Source organism: Chlorocebus sabaeus, chromosome 26 (genome assembly GCF_047675955.1).
Source record: "Chlorocebus sabaeus isolate Y175 chromosome 26, mChlSab1.0.hap1, whole genome shotgun sequence".
NCBI classification, from domain to species: Eukaryota; Metazoa; Chordata; class Mammalia; order Primates; family Cercopithecidae; genus Chlorocebus; species Chlorocebus sabaeus.
In genome coordinates, this window is record NC_132929.1 from 51050036 (window position 1) to 51067251 (window position 17216).

At 57.7% G+C, this 17216-nt stretch overlaps 1 protein-coding gene across 1 annotated transcript; it reads left to right on the forward strand.

The window, feature by feature from the left end:
- The first annotated feature begins 6671 nt into the window (after positions 1-6671).
- On the forward strand, positions 6672-16318 carry C26H15orf39 (chromosome 26 C15orf39 homolog). The gene is made up of 3 exons (XM_038010190.2): positions 6672-6849; positions 11151-13952; positions 15842-16318. The coding sequence occupies exons 2-3, from the start codon at positions 11201-11203 to the stop codon at positions 16207-16209; spliced, it is 3120 nt and encodes a 1039-aa protein (XP_037866118.1). The 5' UTR covers positions 6672-6849; positions 11151-11200; the 3' UTR covers positions 16210-16318.
- The last annotated feature ends 898 nt before the right edge of the window (positions 16319-17216 follow it).

Sequence of the window (17216 nt, forward strand, 5' to 3'; positions counted from 1 at the left end):
AAACAAAAACAAAAAACAAAACATGTCCAAGAAAGCACAACCCCGAGAGGTAGGGCAGGATTTATTGTTTATTGTCATTATTATTTTTGGTTTTCTTTCTGTTTGCTTGTTTTTGTTTAGGGCAGGATTTAGATCCAAAGCCTAAGCCCTGCACACCGGAAAATCTGACTCCTTATATCCCTCCCACTCCTACTCAGGACACAGGGTGGCCGGCAAGAAGACCACAGGGCCACACCACCAGACGCAAAAGGGAGAAGGGTGCCCTTCTCTGTTCCCACTCAGCTTCCCTTCAACCTCCAGGAAACCTGAGGGCTCTGAGTATGACTATTTGTGTTGAGGACCCAAAACTCCCTTTTCTGGGGCCAGGCTGTGAGTCTAAGGCGAGATAATAACAGGGAGTTTCTGAAGCATTGCCCCCCTACTCTGGTGAGCAGGAGGCCTCCTGACCGTGACCCCAGTCTCCCACCCTGCTTGACTGCTCGCCTCTCGCCTCAGCAGCAGTGCTGCTGTGCCAGCCCTGAGGCAGAGCCAAGCCCTCCTTGGACGCGGTTGCCTGGTAACCAGCCCTAAGTGACGGAAACCCCAGCGGGCCGCTAATGAGGGGGCAGCAGCCAACCACCTGGCCAGACCCAGCCGCCTCAGCCAGCCTTAGAAAGCCTTCCACGATAGTCCACCTGGCCCGCCCACGGTAGGAGGGGAGGGTGCCCTAGCACTGGGGGAGGGGGCACGGTGGGGCAAGGAGGAGCTGGATTGGCAGCCCCCCAAAACCTTTGAACTGGGGATCTGGGGGAAGGTGATTCCCAATGAAGGCCAAGGCTTGACCAAAGCGAGGGGGGGCACTGGGCTGGAGTCAGGGTTGTGGGTAGGGCGTGCCCAGGCCCAGGCTCCAACCACCACTCTGGAAACAGCTGTGATGGCTCTGCCCAGGGCGCCGAGGCCGGGGGAGGGGATCCCCAGGGAGAGGCCCTGGCTGGGGAGAGGAGGTGATGAGGGCGGTTGGCAGGAGTCCAGGCTGTGGGTAGGGGAGTAGCTCCTGCAGCACAGAGGGAAATGCATCAGCCCCTTCCCTCTTTGCAGGGGTCCCCCCCGCCTTCTCCTCACAACCCTACCCCAGGCTGATGGTCTCCAAGGAGGGGGCTGCAGGCAGCATGAGGCAGGCAGGTGGAGCTCGGCCAGGTGTTTTTCCATCCTGGGTCTGAGGAGGGAGGAGGGGACGGAGAGGAAGTGGCAGTGGCAGAACCAAGAGGAGGCCTGGTGTATGGACTGGACAGGCCTTCGGGAGACTTGGGTTCTGGAGTTGCCTGCCTGAGACCCCAGGCAGATAGCTGGCCCTCTCTGTCTCATTTGCCCCGTGTTGAAATAGGGGCTGGAAATAGGCTACTGCTGGTGTCATGGGTCCTAAGAGGCTGACAGGGGTAGTCCAGGGCTTTAGGGGAGCTTTGGGCAGTAGAGGCTCCTTCAGGCTCTCATTTCTGGGCCTGGGTAGGTTTTTCTGCCTTTCTTCCCTTTCAGGTGTGCATAGCCCTCCTTCACCACTAAACCTTCACTCCATAACTACAGCCTGACTCAGTCCTGTGGTGGGCACTAGAGTCACAGCCCAAGGGCAGACCCAGGCTCCACCCTGGAGGAGGTCCCTTCCCAGGATAAGAGGCAAGTAAGGCTTATAGTCAGGCAATTTCAGCACAGGGAGCTGAGGCTAAAATGGAGGTCTGCTCTGGGACCTCAGAAGAGATGACCAAACCCAGCCTGCAGCTCAGGGAAGGCTTCGTGGAGGAGGGGTCCCAAGCTAAGTTTTTTTGACGGGGGTTGTGTAGGGTCTTGGTTTGTTGCCCAGCCTGAAGTACAGTGGCCTGATCACAGCTTAGTGCAGCCTCAACCTCTCGGGCTCAAGTTATCCTCCCACCTCAGCCTTCCGAGTAGCTGGGACCACAGGTGCACGCCACCATGCCTGGATAATTTTTTTTTTATTTGTCCCACTCGGTTGCCCAGGCCAGCCTTGAATTCCTGGACTCAAGTGATCCTCCAGCCTCTGCCTTCCAAACTGTGGGAGGATTACAGGCATGAGCTACCGTGCCCAGCCTCTGAGCTGAGTCTGAAAGGCCAAAAGGAATTAGCAAGGAAACCAGACAAGCAGCCAAGGCAGAGGGAGAGCATATTCCAAAGCATGGAGGTGTGACCTGAAAGGAACCTTGGCTGGCTGGGGAGACAATCGGTACAATCAGGAGACATGCCAAAGCCAGAGTGGGGAACTGGAACCTGAGGGCACCGAGGAACCACAGGAGACTCCAAGCTAGGAGTGACCGGCTAGACACAGGAATTACAAAACTCTCTCTGAAGGTAGGGAGGGAATATTTCCTGCTGCCTCCAGCACCAAGCCTTCAATGGCTGGGCTCTGGCACAGTCAGAGTTGGACATCACAGTCCCACCCTCCCCGAGTCCAAGGCCCAGCAGTTCTGTTCCTGAGGCCTCTCTCCCACTGTGGCAGACCCACCTCCACACAAGCACCCATCTCACTGCAGAGCAGTGGTCTGTTTGAAGTCTGGGAGACAGCACTGGGACCCATCTACTGCTGTACCCTCAATGCCAGCATAAAACCTGGAGATCCTCAATATGTGACAGAAGGAAGGATGGGAAGGAGAGAAGGAAAATCAGCCCACCATAGCTGTTAATTAAAGAGTGTTCCCCTCCTTTGCGGGAGTCCCTAAATCTTTTTTTTTTTTTTTTTTTTTTGAGACATAGTCTCACTCTGTTGCCCAGACTAGAATGCAGAGGCACGATCTCAGCTCACTACAATCTCCGCCTCCCGGGTTCAAGTGCCTCAGCCTCCTGAGTAGCTGGGATTACAGGCTCGTGCACCACTCCAGCTAATTTTTGTATTTTTAGTAGAGATGGGGTTTCTCCATGTTGGCCAGGCTGATCTCCAACTCCTGACCTTAAGTGATCCGTTTGCCTCAGCCTCCCAAAGTGCTGGGATTAAAGGCATGAGCCACTGCACCTGGCCAGGGTCCCTAAATTATTGTGCATGGTTTGCTATTGTTGTTGTTTTTCTAGCCAACAGGCCAGCAGATGCAGTCCTCCAGAGGGATCCAGTGAAAGCCTGCCCCACTTCTCAGTCTTAGGGCCTCCTCTCTGAGCGACTCTGATTTTCTCTGGAGGTAGTGGGGGGGCTCCTTCGGAGTTTGAGAGGCTCCCACTCCCTGCTCACTGTGGTAAAGCAGCAGGCTGCCCCCACCCCCAGCCTCCCCTGCAGAAGGATGCCCTGGTTTCCCAGCACACCTTTGGAAACTGGCTCACCTTACCCCAATCAGACCCCATGGCCCTGTCCTCCTCCTGTCCTATCCAACCCAGATCCCTACGACGCTCTGAGTCCATGCTGATGGCCATCGACACAGCCCAGCTTCAGGCTCTGCTTGCTTTAGTGGCAGCGCGTTCTTGAACAACAATTGTGTCTGAGCTTCCCTCAGAACGCACTGGAGTCACACAGTCCTTCAGGGACAATCCTAGCTCTCCATTTCTCAGCTATGTGAACAAGTGGCCTCCCCCTCCTTCTCTAGAGCTACCGTTACTGGTTGAGGGTAGTTGCCCAGGTTATTGGTATTTCGAACAAAGAATTGGACAAAAGGCACAAGCAAGGCAGCAAAAGCTCCAGCAAGAGGCTCAGGAGCACTGGTTACAGAATTTTCTAGGGTTTATATACCCTCTAGAGGTTTCCCATTGGTTCACCCTAGTGACCCACAACCAGTCTGATTGGTTGAAGAGTAGGCCCACGACCAGTCTGATGGGTTGCGGGAGGGGACCAATCAGAGGTACTTTCATTTTCCAGCTACCACTCAGTAACTGCCATACAGCAAAAGGCGGGATTGCAACTACCATGCAGCAACTGCCACCTAGTAAAAGGAGGGGTTGAAGAGGGAGTAGTCTCTGATATCCAGCATGAGTCGGCCATAGGTTCCCTGCCTCCAGACCCTATTCTCCTGCATCATTACCACTGGTTGAAAGCTTACTACAAATCAAGCTGTGAAGTTACTGGAGCCCTGTAGCAAGTCATGTCCCTGCAATGGTGAGCAAACTGAGAGCTAAGGGGCTTGCCTAAGCCACACAGCTCAGTAGATCAAACCTCAGCGTGCTTGTTTTTCAAACTCCTGCTTCATATGGTTGTAAAAATTAAATGAGATATCAATTATCTCAGAGATAGATACGGGAGCTCCATGCCCAACCACTGACACTGAGATATTTCTCTTCTGGGAGGGGAGAGGGAGCAATGAGGAAGTAGAGGGCAGACAGGGCAGCAAAAACAGCCTGAGGGGCCTCTCTGAAGGAGGCAGTGTCTATAGCTGGGTCTGCAAGGATGGAAGGGGGCATTGCTGTGTGTCTCAGGGAAAGGTGCCACACTTCTCTGTTTCTCTGCCTGTAGAGTAGCTGCCAGCTCCACCTCACACTCCTTTGGGGTGTGGGAGCTCCTCCAAGGAAGGTGATTTGTAAATAGCAGGTGTGGCCTCATTAGAGGGAATGCCATTGTTATTAATAACCATAACATAATGAGCCAAGGCTTAGGAGCTGACCTTTTACCTTGCATTCCCAGGGAGCCAGGAGAAGTAACCGGTGTCTGGGATGGGGTGGAAGAGGAGTGTGTGTGTCCCATGTGGAAGCTGGGCAGACCTGGTGGTGATGGGGGTGGGGTAGGGTGAGAAGAAACCTCCTTTTCTACACTACTTTCTTTTTCTGTGTTAACTCCACCCAGGAAGCTCATATAAGCACAGAGGGTTCCCTTCTCTGCTTTTATTCACACTATTCCTTCTCATTAGAATATCACATCTCTGCAAGACCACAGTGCTGATAAAAACATGTGGAGCTCCCAAGGCAGTTACCTTATATTGATTGCCTTCATTCTCTGTAGGCTCCACACTCCACCATTGGTATAAAGAGGAAAAAGGGCAAGGTCAGAGTCTTCAGGAGCTCATAGTCTGGAGACACTCTATGAGCTTCCTAGAGTTTACAAACAATTTCCCACACTGATGTTGGCCCACACCACGGTTGCTAAGGCACGTCTCTCTCTGTTCCTTTTTTGCAATGAGGAAATTTGAGGCTCAGAAAGTTACAAAGTAGCTCCCAAGTCCCCCAGTGTTGTGTCCTTTCTTTGGCAGTCCAGGGTGTTTAAGTGATGTGGAAAAGGAACAGACAAGATACTGTTGAGTAGGGCTGCTGTCTGTGTGAGGTGTCCCTGAATTAACACAAGGCTCAGCAGTGCTGCAAATCTTAACTAGCCCCTAGTGTCTCAAGACAGTTGCTCATCCTGGCCTGGTTGGTCCCACTCCAACTCAGGGAAATTGGAGAGACCACTGGGCACATCTGAGCACACAACCTGAGACTCCCAGACCCCAGGGGCTAAGAACACAGCCCTCCTCCCACCCCACTAGCAGGGCAGGGACAGGGTTGCGGGCACGGTGCTGGAGGAGGAGGGCCGAGCAGAGTTGGTAAGGGGCAAGAGCAGGGAATAGCCTGTGACCCCCAACCCTTTCTGAGTGTTTCCTCCCTATATGGTTCCAGACTCTATTTCTAAGGTTCTTCCAGCTCTACATGAAGTGACACTCTTCCCCCACCCCTGCCCCCACTCCCCAGGTGACCTCACTTCCTCTTCCTCTTCCTCTTCCTACCTGCAGCACCCAGGCCCTCCTCCTCAGCTCCAGCTGCTCCAGCTGCTCGGTGATTCTTGGAACCTGCAGCCTCAGGCTTGTTCTGCTCTGACTCAGGCAGAACTTACTTTTGGGATCTGAGGGGATAGTTTTGCTTCCTGAACTGACTCTGGCCTTTGGCATGTCCACCTGCCCTCCCCTCCCCCACTGCACACACCTGTTCCCAGTCCTCAGGCAGCCCAGGAACTTCGTGGGACCAGATTCTTTCAGATAAAGTAGCACTGAGGGGCTCTCATCCATAGTCAGATGGCCCAGGAAGAAGCAGCCCTTCCCCACCCTCCAGCCTCTCTTTGCAACACACCATTCCTGGCTGGGCGTGCTTCCCTCCACCCGCCTCGTAGGCTGCACGCAGGTCTGCCTCACGGAGGGAGCCTCGCCCAGGCTACTTTGCAAATCCCCCAGCACCCTCATTCCCGGTCCTTCCAGGGATGGGGAGATTGCCGCTTCCTCAGACAGTTGCTCTGCCCTAGCAGGAGTCTGGAAATTGCCCTTATTGACTACACCAAAATCGGGGGACAGATCAAGAAGCCCTTCTCCAGCCCCCTAATACACTAGTGCTGGACAGGGGAATGCCGGCACCTACTGTGTGCCAGATATTTGCAAACACCCTTTTCCAAGTTTACACCGCCACCGCTATGAGGAAGACAGAATTCCACTTTTGCAAATAAGGAAACTGAAGCTCAGCGAGGTCAAGTGGCAGGCGCAAGGTCACATCGCTAGAAAGTGGCAGTGAATGAACGATCTAACGGAGCGACTGAGGGCGCTTGACCAGCCCGCCAGGCACTGGTTCGTGGAGCGTGGCGGGTACCGGCGGTGCACAGCGCCCGCGGCCCGCTCCCGGCAAGCTGGCCCCACGCTGGCCCTCGGCACCCGCTGCCCACAGGAGCGCAGGCTCCCAGAGGCGGGGCCAGGCTCTGCCCCCACCCTGCGAGCCGCCCCGCCCCCTCCCCGCCCCCAGCCCGCCCCGCCCGGGACCGCAGACGGCGCCCGGCGGCGGCGCGAACGGCAGCGAGGAGGGTTGCTCCGAGCTTGCTGTTCACCGCGACTTCTCGCGCAGGGCCCGGCCGTACTAGGACCCGCGGCCTGGGCGACGCTGGAGGATGCGGACGCGGAGGCGGCCTGGGGTAGCGGCGGCGGGAGACCTGGCGCTCTGCAGGTAGGAGCTCGCCAGCTCGGCGGGCGCGGAAACTTGGGCCGAGTTTGCGGGCGGCGCGTGGGGAAGGGGCGGATGGCGCTGCTCCAGGGCGCCCCTACTGGCCGGCCTGGGGACGGAGCGCGCCGCGTCTGGGCCGAGGGGCTGCAGCTTCTGGCTGCCGCCGGCGCTCCGCGACCGGGCTGCGGGGCAGGGGTGGCGCCGCTGCTTCGACTTTCCCTGGACTTCGAGGCTCCCGGGGCCTGCTAGCGCCCTGGATCTCCGGCGGAGGCCAGGCGCCCAATCTGGCCAGAAGGAACTCAGGCCGAGCCCTCGGGCCTCCCGCAGGGCCCTGCTCACGTGGATTGCCGGAGGAGGGCGTTGGGGGGAGGTAGGGGACAAGGGGGCTCTGGAGGGCTGGGCCTGGGGGCGGCGGGCGCTGAGGCGCCGCGGGGCCCTGGACGCGCCCTGCTGGGATGGGACGGCCCTGCGGTTTTTTCGCCACCTCTTGACTCACCCGTCTGGCCTCAGCCCAGGCTGGCGGGATCGCCCTGAGGCGGAGGCTGCCCGGACCCTGCGGCCGGGCCGCTCCTGCTCCGGGACCTCCAGCCGGTCTGCGGGCGTCGGTGTGGGGCTGGGTGCGCGGGCCTGCCTGCATGCACACGTGTGCCCGGGGCCAGAGCGAGGGGAGAGCGCAGTTCTGGAATGGCGTGTGTGCAGATGTGGGCCATGCACGTACGTGCAGGCACGGGTTTGCATGCGTGGCGGCGGCCTGTGTGTCAGCCTGCTGGATGCACGTGCGTCTCGGCGCTGCCGGGAGGGGCTTGGGGACACCCGGAAGCCCGCCAGGTCGGGCGCGGCGGCAGCCTCAAAGCTAAGTCGGCTGTGGGCCCTAGGCACCAGAGTTATGCTCAGGGCGGCTAGGGCAAAGGGGATAAAGACCGATCCCTTTCGCTTTCCCCTCCACTGGAGAATTTGGGCTGCCCCAGGTTGGGTTGTAGCGTCTGGAGAGTCCGGAGCCTCAGGTAGGGAAGGTGGGAGATGGGAGAACATTCGGCGAGGCCCGATTCAGCCCTCCAGGAGAATCCACATGCTGGCCACAGTTGGGCAGGAATCGCGCTCTTCTTCCTGATGTTTACCATCGGCCATCCCTAGGCACCTAGAAGCTGAAAGTGGGAACAGAGAGCTGTTTCCTTTCCCACAGTGTAAGGCAGTGGTAGTGCTGCGGTGGTGGGCTCTTCTCTGGAACCCTGGCCTGGGTGCTGGCTGAGTGACATTGGAGCTTGGCAGAGGATCAACAGAGCTACCTCTCAAAGATGACCTGAGCCTGCTTTCTGGGCACCTGCCCTGTCTGAGAGCTTGCTTGCTTTAGTATAGGTCTGGGAAGGAGGCACCTACATTTTGGCAACTGTCTTGAGTGGAGGAGGAGTCTCCCTTGAGGGAGTGTATCCTGGGCTTTCCACCTCCTACTGGCAGGAGATAAGGTCATTCCCACGTCCCTAAGAGTTCTGTGTTGGCTCCCTGAAGCCGCCACCCCTCCCACGAAGACTCTTTTTTTTTTTTTTTTTTTTTTTTGAGACGGAGTCTTGCTCTGTCACCCAGGCTGGAGTGCAGTGGCCGGATCTCAGCTCACTGCAAGCTCCGCCTCCCGGGTTCACGCCATTCTCCTGCCTCAGCCTCCCGAGTAGCTGGGACTACAGGCGCCCGCCACTGCGCCCGGCTAGTTTTTTGTATTTTTAGTAGAGATGGGGTTTCACCGTGTTAGCCAGGATGGTCTCGATCTCCTGACCTCGTGATCCGCCCATCTCAGCCTCCCAAAGTGCTGGGATTACAGGCTTGAGCCACCGCGCCCGGCACCACGAAGACTCTTGAGGGTCCCAGGTGGTCTCCTGTCTATTGGCTGGGTCCCAGTTAAGGGCCTCAAGAAGTCTCCAGGGCAGAGGGTATTCCTTGGGCTAAGGCCCAGGAGAGAGGGACTCCTGGGGTTGGGGGTGGGGACCCAGCAGACCCCAAGGAGCGTGTGGGGGAGGTGAGACCGAAGTCAACACTTAACCCAGAGTGTCCCAAGGGTAGGGTGGGCAGGGTCCATACCCCAAAACCCTACAATTCCTTCTCACAGCATTGCTGTGGAGTGAGATGGGGGCTTTCACCCCTCGATAGCAGGTTTCTATCATAGGACACTGTTGTTGGGACTGTCACCTGTGTCCTAATGGCTCCTCCATGTCTTCTCTAGGCTGGCCTGAGATGTGGGGTTCTGTCCAGATGAACCACCTTGCTTTCGGAGTCTGCCTTGGTGTGGGAGTGGGCATTGGCCCCACACTAGCCTTGCCCTTCCTAGCCCCAAAACGTGCTGGTCTAACTCAGCCTGTGGCTGTCATTGGCTCCAACTTGAAGAAGCAAGGAGAGGGCTGGTCCTTGCTTGCCGGTGTCACTGAAACCTGTGACACTTTGCCTTAGTTATAGCAAGATTGAGCTGGGTGGTCCTTTCTAAGCTACTGAGAGCTTCCAGGAGCAGGGTGCTGGCTGGAGGAGGTGGAGGCAAGTCAGTGTGGCCCCAGCAGAAGGGCTTCAGATGAGCCCCTCATGGGTTACTGGGTGCCTCCTGCCCCGAGGGACCTCAGTTCCCATCCTTCCTTGGTCTTGTCTTAGAGCTTTGTCTTTCTGAAGCATGTAGTTTTTCCATCAATACAATGGGAATAGTGGCTAAGTAGCACTCTGTGGCCCCTGGGGCCTCCCTCCCTGGACTCCCCTCCCCTCCCCTCCCCTCCCCTCCCCTCCCCTCTCCTCCCCTCTCCTCTCCTCTCCTCTCCTCTCCTCTCTTCCCATCCCCTCCACTCCCCTCCCCTCCCCTCCCCTCCTTTTTTTTGAGATGGAGTCTCTCTGTCGCCCAGGCTGGAAGTACAGTAGCACAATCTTGGCTCACTGCAACCTCTGCCTCCTGAGTTCACGCAATTCTCTTGCCTCAGCCTTCTGTGTAGCTGGGACTACAGGCATGCACAACCTTGCCCGGCTAATTTTTTTGTGTTTTTAGTAGAGACGGCGTTTCACCATGTTGGTCAGGTTGATCTTGAACTCCTGACCTCAAATGATCCACCCACCTCAGCCTCCCAAAGTGCTCAGATTACAGGTGTGAGCCACCGCACCCAGCCACCTCCCTGGACTTTCACACATGCCCTTGAGGCTATCTTGCCCCTGCATGTGCCATCTGCAGCTTGGGGGTAGGGATGGATCCAGGCTCATCATGCTCTGGGATGTTCCTGCTGGTGCTGTAGCACCATCTGCTGGGCTGCCCTGACTCTCCTGCAGAGGGGGAGGAGTGGGGCGAGAGGAGTGTGGCTTGTACAGGCTGATGTTCCCAGTTACCTCTCCTAGGGGACTGCTCTCCAGAGCCAAGTCCAGTATCTCAGCATTGGCTTTGGGCCTAGGAACCTGGGCTGGAGACTCGACTCTGCCATTTTGACAAGATCAGCAGGTCAGAGGAGTGTCACAGGAAATCTGTGAATTTGTAGACAATACTCAGATTCCATGTTTTGGCTGCAGTGGGCATCACTATGGCATCTTGGAATAGGACCCCGTGGTGGGAGGCAGGAGGCCTGCTTCTCGTTGTGTCTATTGCATTGGTGATTTTGGGATAAATGGGTCTTCTCATCTGTATATGAGGGGGTGGGGGGCAGGGTATGCCAAGTGACCCTCAGACCCAGTGCCCCTGCAAATTCTGAAATCCCAAGAAGGAGGGGGTCTTGGGAGTTGTATGGAGGAAAATCGAACAGAAGGGGCTCCTGGAGTAGGGGTGGATGGAGGTTCTGTGTAGAATAATTCATTAAACAAAGGGTTCTGCAGCTTAAAATGCACAGGTTGGGGTCAGGTGCAGTGGGTGGTTCATGCCTGTGATCTCAGCACTTTGGGAGGCCAAGGTGGGAGGATCACTTGAGTACAGGAGTTCAAGACCAGCCTGTGGGCAACATAGTAAAATCCTGTTTCTACAAAAAATACTAAAATTAGCCAGGCGTGGTGGCAGGTGCCTGTGGTCCCAGCTCCTTGGAAGTTGGGAGAATCACTTGAGCCCAGGAGGTTGAGACTGTGGTGAGCCAAGTTCATGTCATTGCACTCCAGCCTGGGCAACAGAGTAAGACCCTGCCTCAAAAGAATACAAACACGAATTGGAAAGCTCTGTCCTGTGGCTCATGCACTCACAGTCTTAACTGAGCATCAATTAAGTGCCAGGTTCTTAGGTGTAGCAGTAAGCTGATGAGAGCACCAGCCGTCTGCTGCTTTGTCTGTAGCCTGTTTTCCTGACAGCCCCTGCCTTTCTCTCTCTGTCCCAGGTCAGAAGTTGAGTAGCAGGGGCCCAGGAGGGCTCGAAACCTTCACAGCGATGGCAGAGAAGCGACCCCTGAGAACCCTGGGGCCTGTGATGTATGGCAAGCTGCCCCGCTTAGAGACAGACTCAGGGCCCGAGCACAGCCTGCCCCACTCTGTTGGTAACCAGGACCCCTGCACCTACAAGGGGTCCTACTTCTCCTGCCCCATGGCGGGTACTCCCAAGGCCGAGTCTGAGCAGTTGGCGTCCTGGACCCCATACCCACCCTTGTATTCTACCAGTATGGCAGGACCCCCACTTCGGACGGACAACCTGCTGACCAACTGCCTGTTCTACCGCTCGCCAGCAGAAGGCTCTGAGAAGATGCAGGACTCCAGCCCTGTTGAGCTCCTGCCTTTCAGTCCCCAGGGTCACTCCTACCCAGGTCCGCCGCTGGCAGCGCCCAAACCTGTCTACCGCAACCCTCTGTGCTATGGGCTCTCAACTTGCCTGGGGGAAGGAGCGGTGAAGAGGCCACTGGATGTTGACTGGACTCTGGTGACTGGGCCCCTGTTGCCCTCAGCTGACCCACCCTGCTCTCTGGCCCCAGCTCCTAGCAAGGGTCAGACCCTGGACGGCACCTTCTTGCGGGGGGTGCCAGCTGGGGGGTCCAGTAAAGACTCCTCAGGGAGCTTCTCCCCATGCCAGCCCTTCCTGGAGAAGTATCAGACCATCCACAGCACGGGCTTCCTGGCCTCCAGGTACACAGGTCCTTATCCTAGGAACTCCAAGCAAGTAATGTCCGAGGGGCCAAGTCCTTGGACCCAGCTGGCCCAGCCCCTGGGGCCACCCTGTCAGGACACCGGGCCCACCCACTACCCACCACCCCACCCTCCACAGGCCCTGCCTTGCCCTCCAGCCTGTCGCCACCCAGAGAAGCAGGGTAGGTACAGCCCAGCACTTCCCCTGCAGCCTCTGGGGGGCCACAAGGGGACCGGGTACCAGGCTGGTGGGCTGGGCAGCCCCTACCTGAGGCAGCAGGCAGCCCAGACACCTTACATTCCCCCTCTGGGGCTGGACACTTACCCCTACCCCTCTGCCCCTCTCCCAGCACCCTCTCCGGGCCTCAAGCTGGAGCCGCCTCTTGCTCCACGGTGCCCATTGGACTTTGCCCCCCAGACACTGAGTTTTCCTTATGCCCGGGATGACCTTTCTCTCTATGGAGCATCCCCTGGGCTTGGAGGGACGCCACCTTCCCAGAACAATGTGCGGGCTGTGCCACAGCCTGGTGCCTTCCAGAGGGCATGCCAGCCTTTGCCAGCGAGCCAGCCCTGCTCAGAGCCTGTGAGGCCTGCACAGGAAGCTGAAGAGAAGACCTGGCTGCCCAGCTGCAGGAAAGAGCAGCTCCAGCCCCAGCTCAGTGAGCACTCTGGGCTGCCCATCGTCATCCGAGACAGTCCAATTCCCTGTACCCCCCCAGCACTGCCCCCCTGTGCCCGGGAGTGCCAGTCTTTTCCACAGAAGGAGGGCGCAAGGCCACCCAGCTCTCCACCAATGCCTGTCATTGACAATGTCTTCAGCCTGGCTCCCTACCGTGACTATCTGGATGTGCCGGCACCCGAGGCCACAACTGAGCCTGACTCTGCCACAGCTGAGCCTGACTCAACTCCAGCCACCGATGAATTTCAGGACAAAGGCTGCAGGGGGACCCCACCCACCCAGAAAGGCCCCTCAAGGAGTAAGCCCCTAAGGGGCTCACTTAAAGAGGAGGTAGCCCTGGATTTGAGTGTGAGGAAGCCCACAGCAGAGGCCTCGCACATCAAGGATCCCAGTCCTGTGGAGCATGCCAAGCCCACTGCAGCCATGGACGTGCCGGATATGGGCAACATGGTGTCAGATCTGCCAGGCCTGAAAAAGATAGACACAGAAGCACCAGGCTTGCCTGGGGTGCCAGTGACCGCAGATGCTATGCCAAGTACCAACTTCCACAGCTCTGTGGCCTTCATGTTCCGAAAGTTCAAGATCCTCCGTCCAGCACCTTTGCCTGCAGCTGTGGTCCCGTCCACACCCACCTCAGCTCCTGCTCCCACACAGCCTGCGCCCACCCCCACATCTGGGCCCATTGGACTGCGGATTCTCGCTCAACAGCCCTTGTCCGTGACCTGCTTCAGCCTGGCACTGCCCAGCTCTCCAGCCGTAGCGGTGGCCTCCCCTGCCCCTGCTCCAGCTCCATCCCCTGCTCCGGCTCCAGCTCAGGCTCCAGCTTCAGCCCGGGATCCAGCTCCAGCTCCAGTTGCAGGCCCTGCTCCGGCACCTACTTCAGCCCCAGGGGACTCCCCGGAGCAGCACTTTACAGGACTACACGCGTCCCTGTGTGATGCTATTTCTGGCTCCGTGGCCCACTCTCCTCCAGAGAAGCTTCGTGAGTGGCTAGAGACGGCTGGGCCCTGGGGCCAGGCTGCGTGGCAGGACTGCCAGGGTGTGCAGGGGCTGCTGACCAAGCTGCTGTCCCAGCTGCAGCGCTTCGATCGCACCCACCGGTGCCCCTTCCCCCATGTGGTGCGAGCTGGTGCCATCTTCGTGCCCATCCACCTGGTGAAGGAGCGGCTCTTTCCTCGGCTGCCACCCGCTTCTGTGGACCATGTGCTGCAGGAGCATCGTGTGGAGCTGCGGCCCACCACGCTGTCGGAGGAGCGGGCACTGCGGGAGCTCGCCCTGCCGGGCTGCACCTCGCGCATGCTGAAGTTACTGGCGCTGCGCCAGCTGCCTGACATTTACCCCGACCTTCTCGGCCTGCAGTGGCGTGACTGTGTACGCCGCCAGCTGGGTGAGCATGGGGCAGCCCCAGTGGCCACCGGAGCTGTGTGAGCAAGTGACAGGTGTGTGTGCTGTGTGAGTGCGTCACAGCTGGGGCTGCGTGTGCCCGGGTAGGGGGCTCTAGGGTGGGCTCTAGGTACCCCCACCCCTTGACCCTCCAGACATCAGTGAGCACCTTCATAGCCGCCTTTGTAGTCTTCTGAACATGCCGGCTGCTCTGTCCCCATGGAAACTCCTCAGTCTCCCCTGGTGCTGCACCGTCTTGGATTCCTTCCTCTGCCTGTGCCTTCTCCATCTTTGGTGCAGTGTTTCCAGTGCTCTGGTTAGGCCCTGTTTTCTAGCTGAGATCATTTCCCCGATCTCCAGCCTCCCCTTTCTGAACTCTAGCCCTAAATAACCCACTGCATGCTGGGCCTCTGCCCCTGGGTCTCCCACAGTGAAGTCATCCCAAATCACACTCCCGAGCCTTCCCCTCGGCTCACTTCCCACCCTCAGTTCTCTTCCATGTCGGTGAACGGCACCCCCTTTCACAAAGCTCCTCATGCCTGGTGAGGGCCACAGTTGCCTTTATGAATGCGTAGTTTTGCAGTCCTCGCTGGCCCTTACATACACAGAAGTGTGCCCATAAATCGCATTGTTTTGTGGTTTGCTTTTCCTCTACTAAACGATGTCTTGTGCCTACTGTTCTCCAGCTTGTTTTCTTTTTATGTTCTGGAGGACCACACAACTGCCGAAGTGGTGTGTGGTGTGTATGATCACGCTTCTTCAGCTAGAGATCTGGTGATGGGACCAAGTGGATTCTGTCCTTGTCCCTCCTGCATCAGTACACCTGGCATCGCAGCCTGAGGCCCCCTCTAGTTTTTCTCTCCCTGCTGCCTCCACCCTCTCCCATTTCCACCGCCCAGCCTCTTCCCTGTAGAAACTGTTCCTAGTTCCATCCCCATAGTGGCAGCCTTGCCCTGGGCCCTTACCTGGTTAGGATGGGGAAGGGCCTGAGGCAGTGAGGTGCAGATGAGATGAGCTTAGGAGCTGGCTGACCAAAATCCCTGATCCCTGAATACCTACAAAATTGGAGCAGATGCCTTAATGGGATGCAAAGGAAATCCAGACTCAGGCAGTCTGTTACTCAGTGAGGGTCCCGCATCTCCCAGGGCTGGGCTGCCTAGCTCAGTCCTCTCCCCATATAGTTGGGCTGTCTGGGGCACAGAGAGGGTCAGGTCCATTTCTCCTGGGCTGCCTGATTGGCAGTAGAGTCTGGGCAGTCCGCATAGTCCGCAGCTGCTCTGACTGGAGCTTGCAAGAATCGGGGGCCTGGGAAGGAAGTGACTGAGACCAGGCTTCCGGTCTCTGGCTGAATTTTGTTGCCCCTGTCCTCACTCCCTCCCTGCTTGGGGGCCGCCTTTCTGTGTATGCCCCCAGACAGTTATCCCTGCTTTCCTTTCTTGTGGGTTCCTATGCTCCCCCAGCATGGCTGTTAGGGCAGTCCCTACCTGGGCTCGGCCTGGGGCTTGGGCTTGGGTTCTGGGGCTGGTATGGCAGAAACATGATGGCTGTCTTACATGGCATGGTCCTTTGTTCCCATGACTCAGTTTTCCATCTGGACAATGGGTATTGGACCAGGCCAATGGTTCCTGACCTGCTTAGCCCCTTTGCTGTCATCCTTGTACCCTAACAGCCTCTCCTGAGCAGTACCCTCATCAGATGGAGTTTCTGGTGTCACCAGGGGAGAAGCACATCTTTTTGGCTTGGATGGTCTGGCCAGTGGGCATGTGTGGGGAAGAGTTGTGATGCCAGCCTGACTTGGGGTAGAGCAGAACCACTGTTTGGATGGCTTTGGAGGCCAGGAGGTGGGACCTGAGGGTATAGGGTCTGCAGGCTGACTATGTGTTCGTTTTCCAGGTGACTTTGACACTGAGGCTGGAGCTGTGTCCTCCTCAGAGCCCACTTTGGCCAGAGATGAGCCAGAGAGCCTAGCCCTGGCTCGGAAGTCACCGGCCCCCAAGGTCAGGAAGCCAGGGAGGAAGCCACCAACCCCTGGCCTGGAGAAAGCAGAGGCAGCTGCTGGGGAAGAGTCCTGTGCTGCCTCCCCTACCCCTGCTGCCTGTGCCAGCCCACCTGGCCCCACACTGAAGGCCCGCTTCCGCAGTCTGCTGGAGACCGCCTGGCTCAATGGCCTGGCTCTGCCCACATGGGGCCACAAATCATCACGACCAGACCGGCCCTCACCCTGCCCACAGCTACTGGACAGCCAGAGCCATCACCTGTAGCACTGGTTGCCAGTGCTGTGTGTATAGTGATCACTCTCCACCCTTCCCTTGTGCCTGCCCAGCTGCCCCGGGGCCAGGAGTGGGTGCTGGGGCTGGGGCTGCTCCCTTGGAGGGGTTCCAGCTCTGACCCTGGGGCCCACCCAGGGTGGGCTGAGAGCCCCTGAGCTTTTAACACGAGAGTCTTTATTGGATGGGACTACTTCCTATTTCTTTTTTTTTTTTTTTTTTTTTTTTTTTTTTTTTTTTTTGAGACGGAGTCTTGCTCTGTAGCCCGGGCTGGAGTGCAGTGGCCGGATCTCAGCTCACTGCAAGCTCCGCCTCCCGGGTTCACGCCATTCTCCTGCCTCAGCCTCCGGAGTAGCTGGGACTACAGGCGCCCGCCACCTCGCCCGGCTAGTTTTTTGTATTTTTAGTAGAGACGGGGTTTCACCGTGTTAGCCAGGATGGTCTCGATCTCCTGACCTCGTGATCCGCCCGTCTCGGCCTCCCTAAGTGCTGGGATTACAGGCTTGAGCCACCGCGCCCGGCCCCTATTTCTTGCCTAGAGAACACACATGGGCTTTGGAGCCCGACAGACCTGGGGTTGAATCCCGGCTCGTGTTCTTGCTGCAGGACCTGGGCGAGAAACTTCACCTCTGCTGAGCCCTCGTTCCCCATGTGTAAAATGGGACAACACAACCTACCTCACAGGGTTGTTGTGGGGATGCTGCCTGACACATACCCTGTCCATACCCTGTCATGATTTGCTCTCTGCTTCCTCCCTGGGACAGGGCCTAGAATTGGAGGCAGAGAACCTTCCTATAGAAAGTCTTCATGTGTCCTAGGACTTGGCTGTCGTAGAGTGGTACCTTAGACAGTGGGTGTGACTCACTTTCAGGAGTCACCCTCCAGCATTTGTGGTTGGGTTGGCCCCACTCCAGGCTGGAGCTCCCTGAGGGAGCCTGCACTCCCTGCTCCCAGTCCCCGCTGTTGGTGCAGGGATGCAGCCTGGAGCTGGTGTCCTTGTT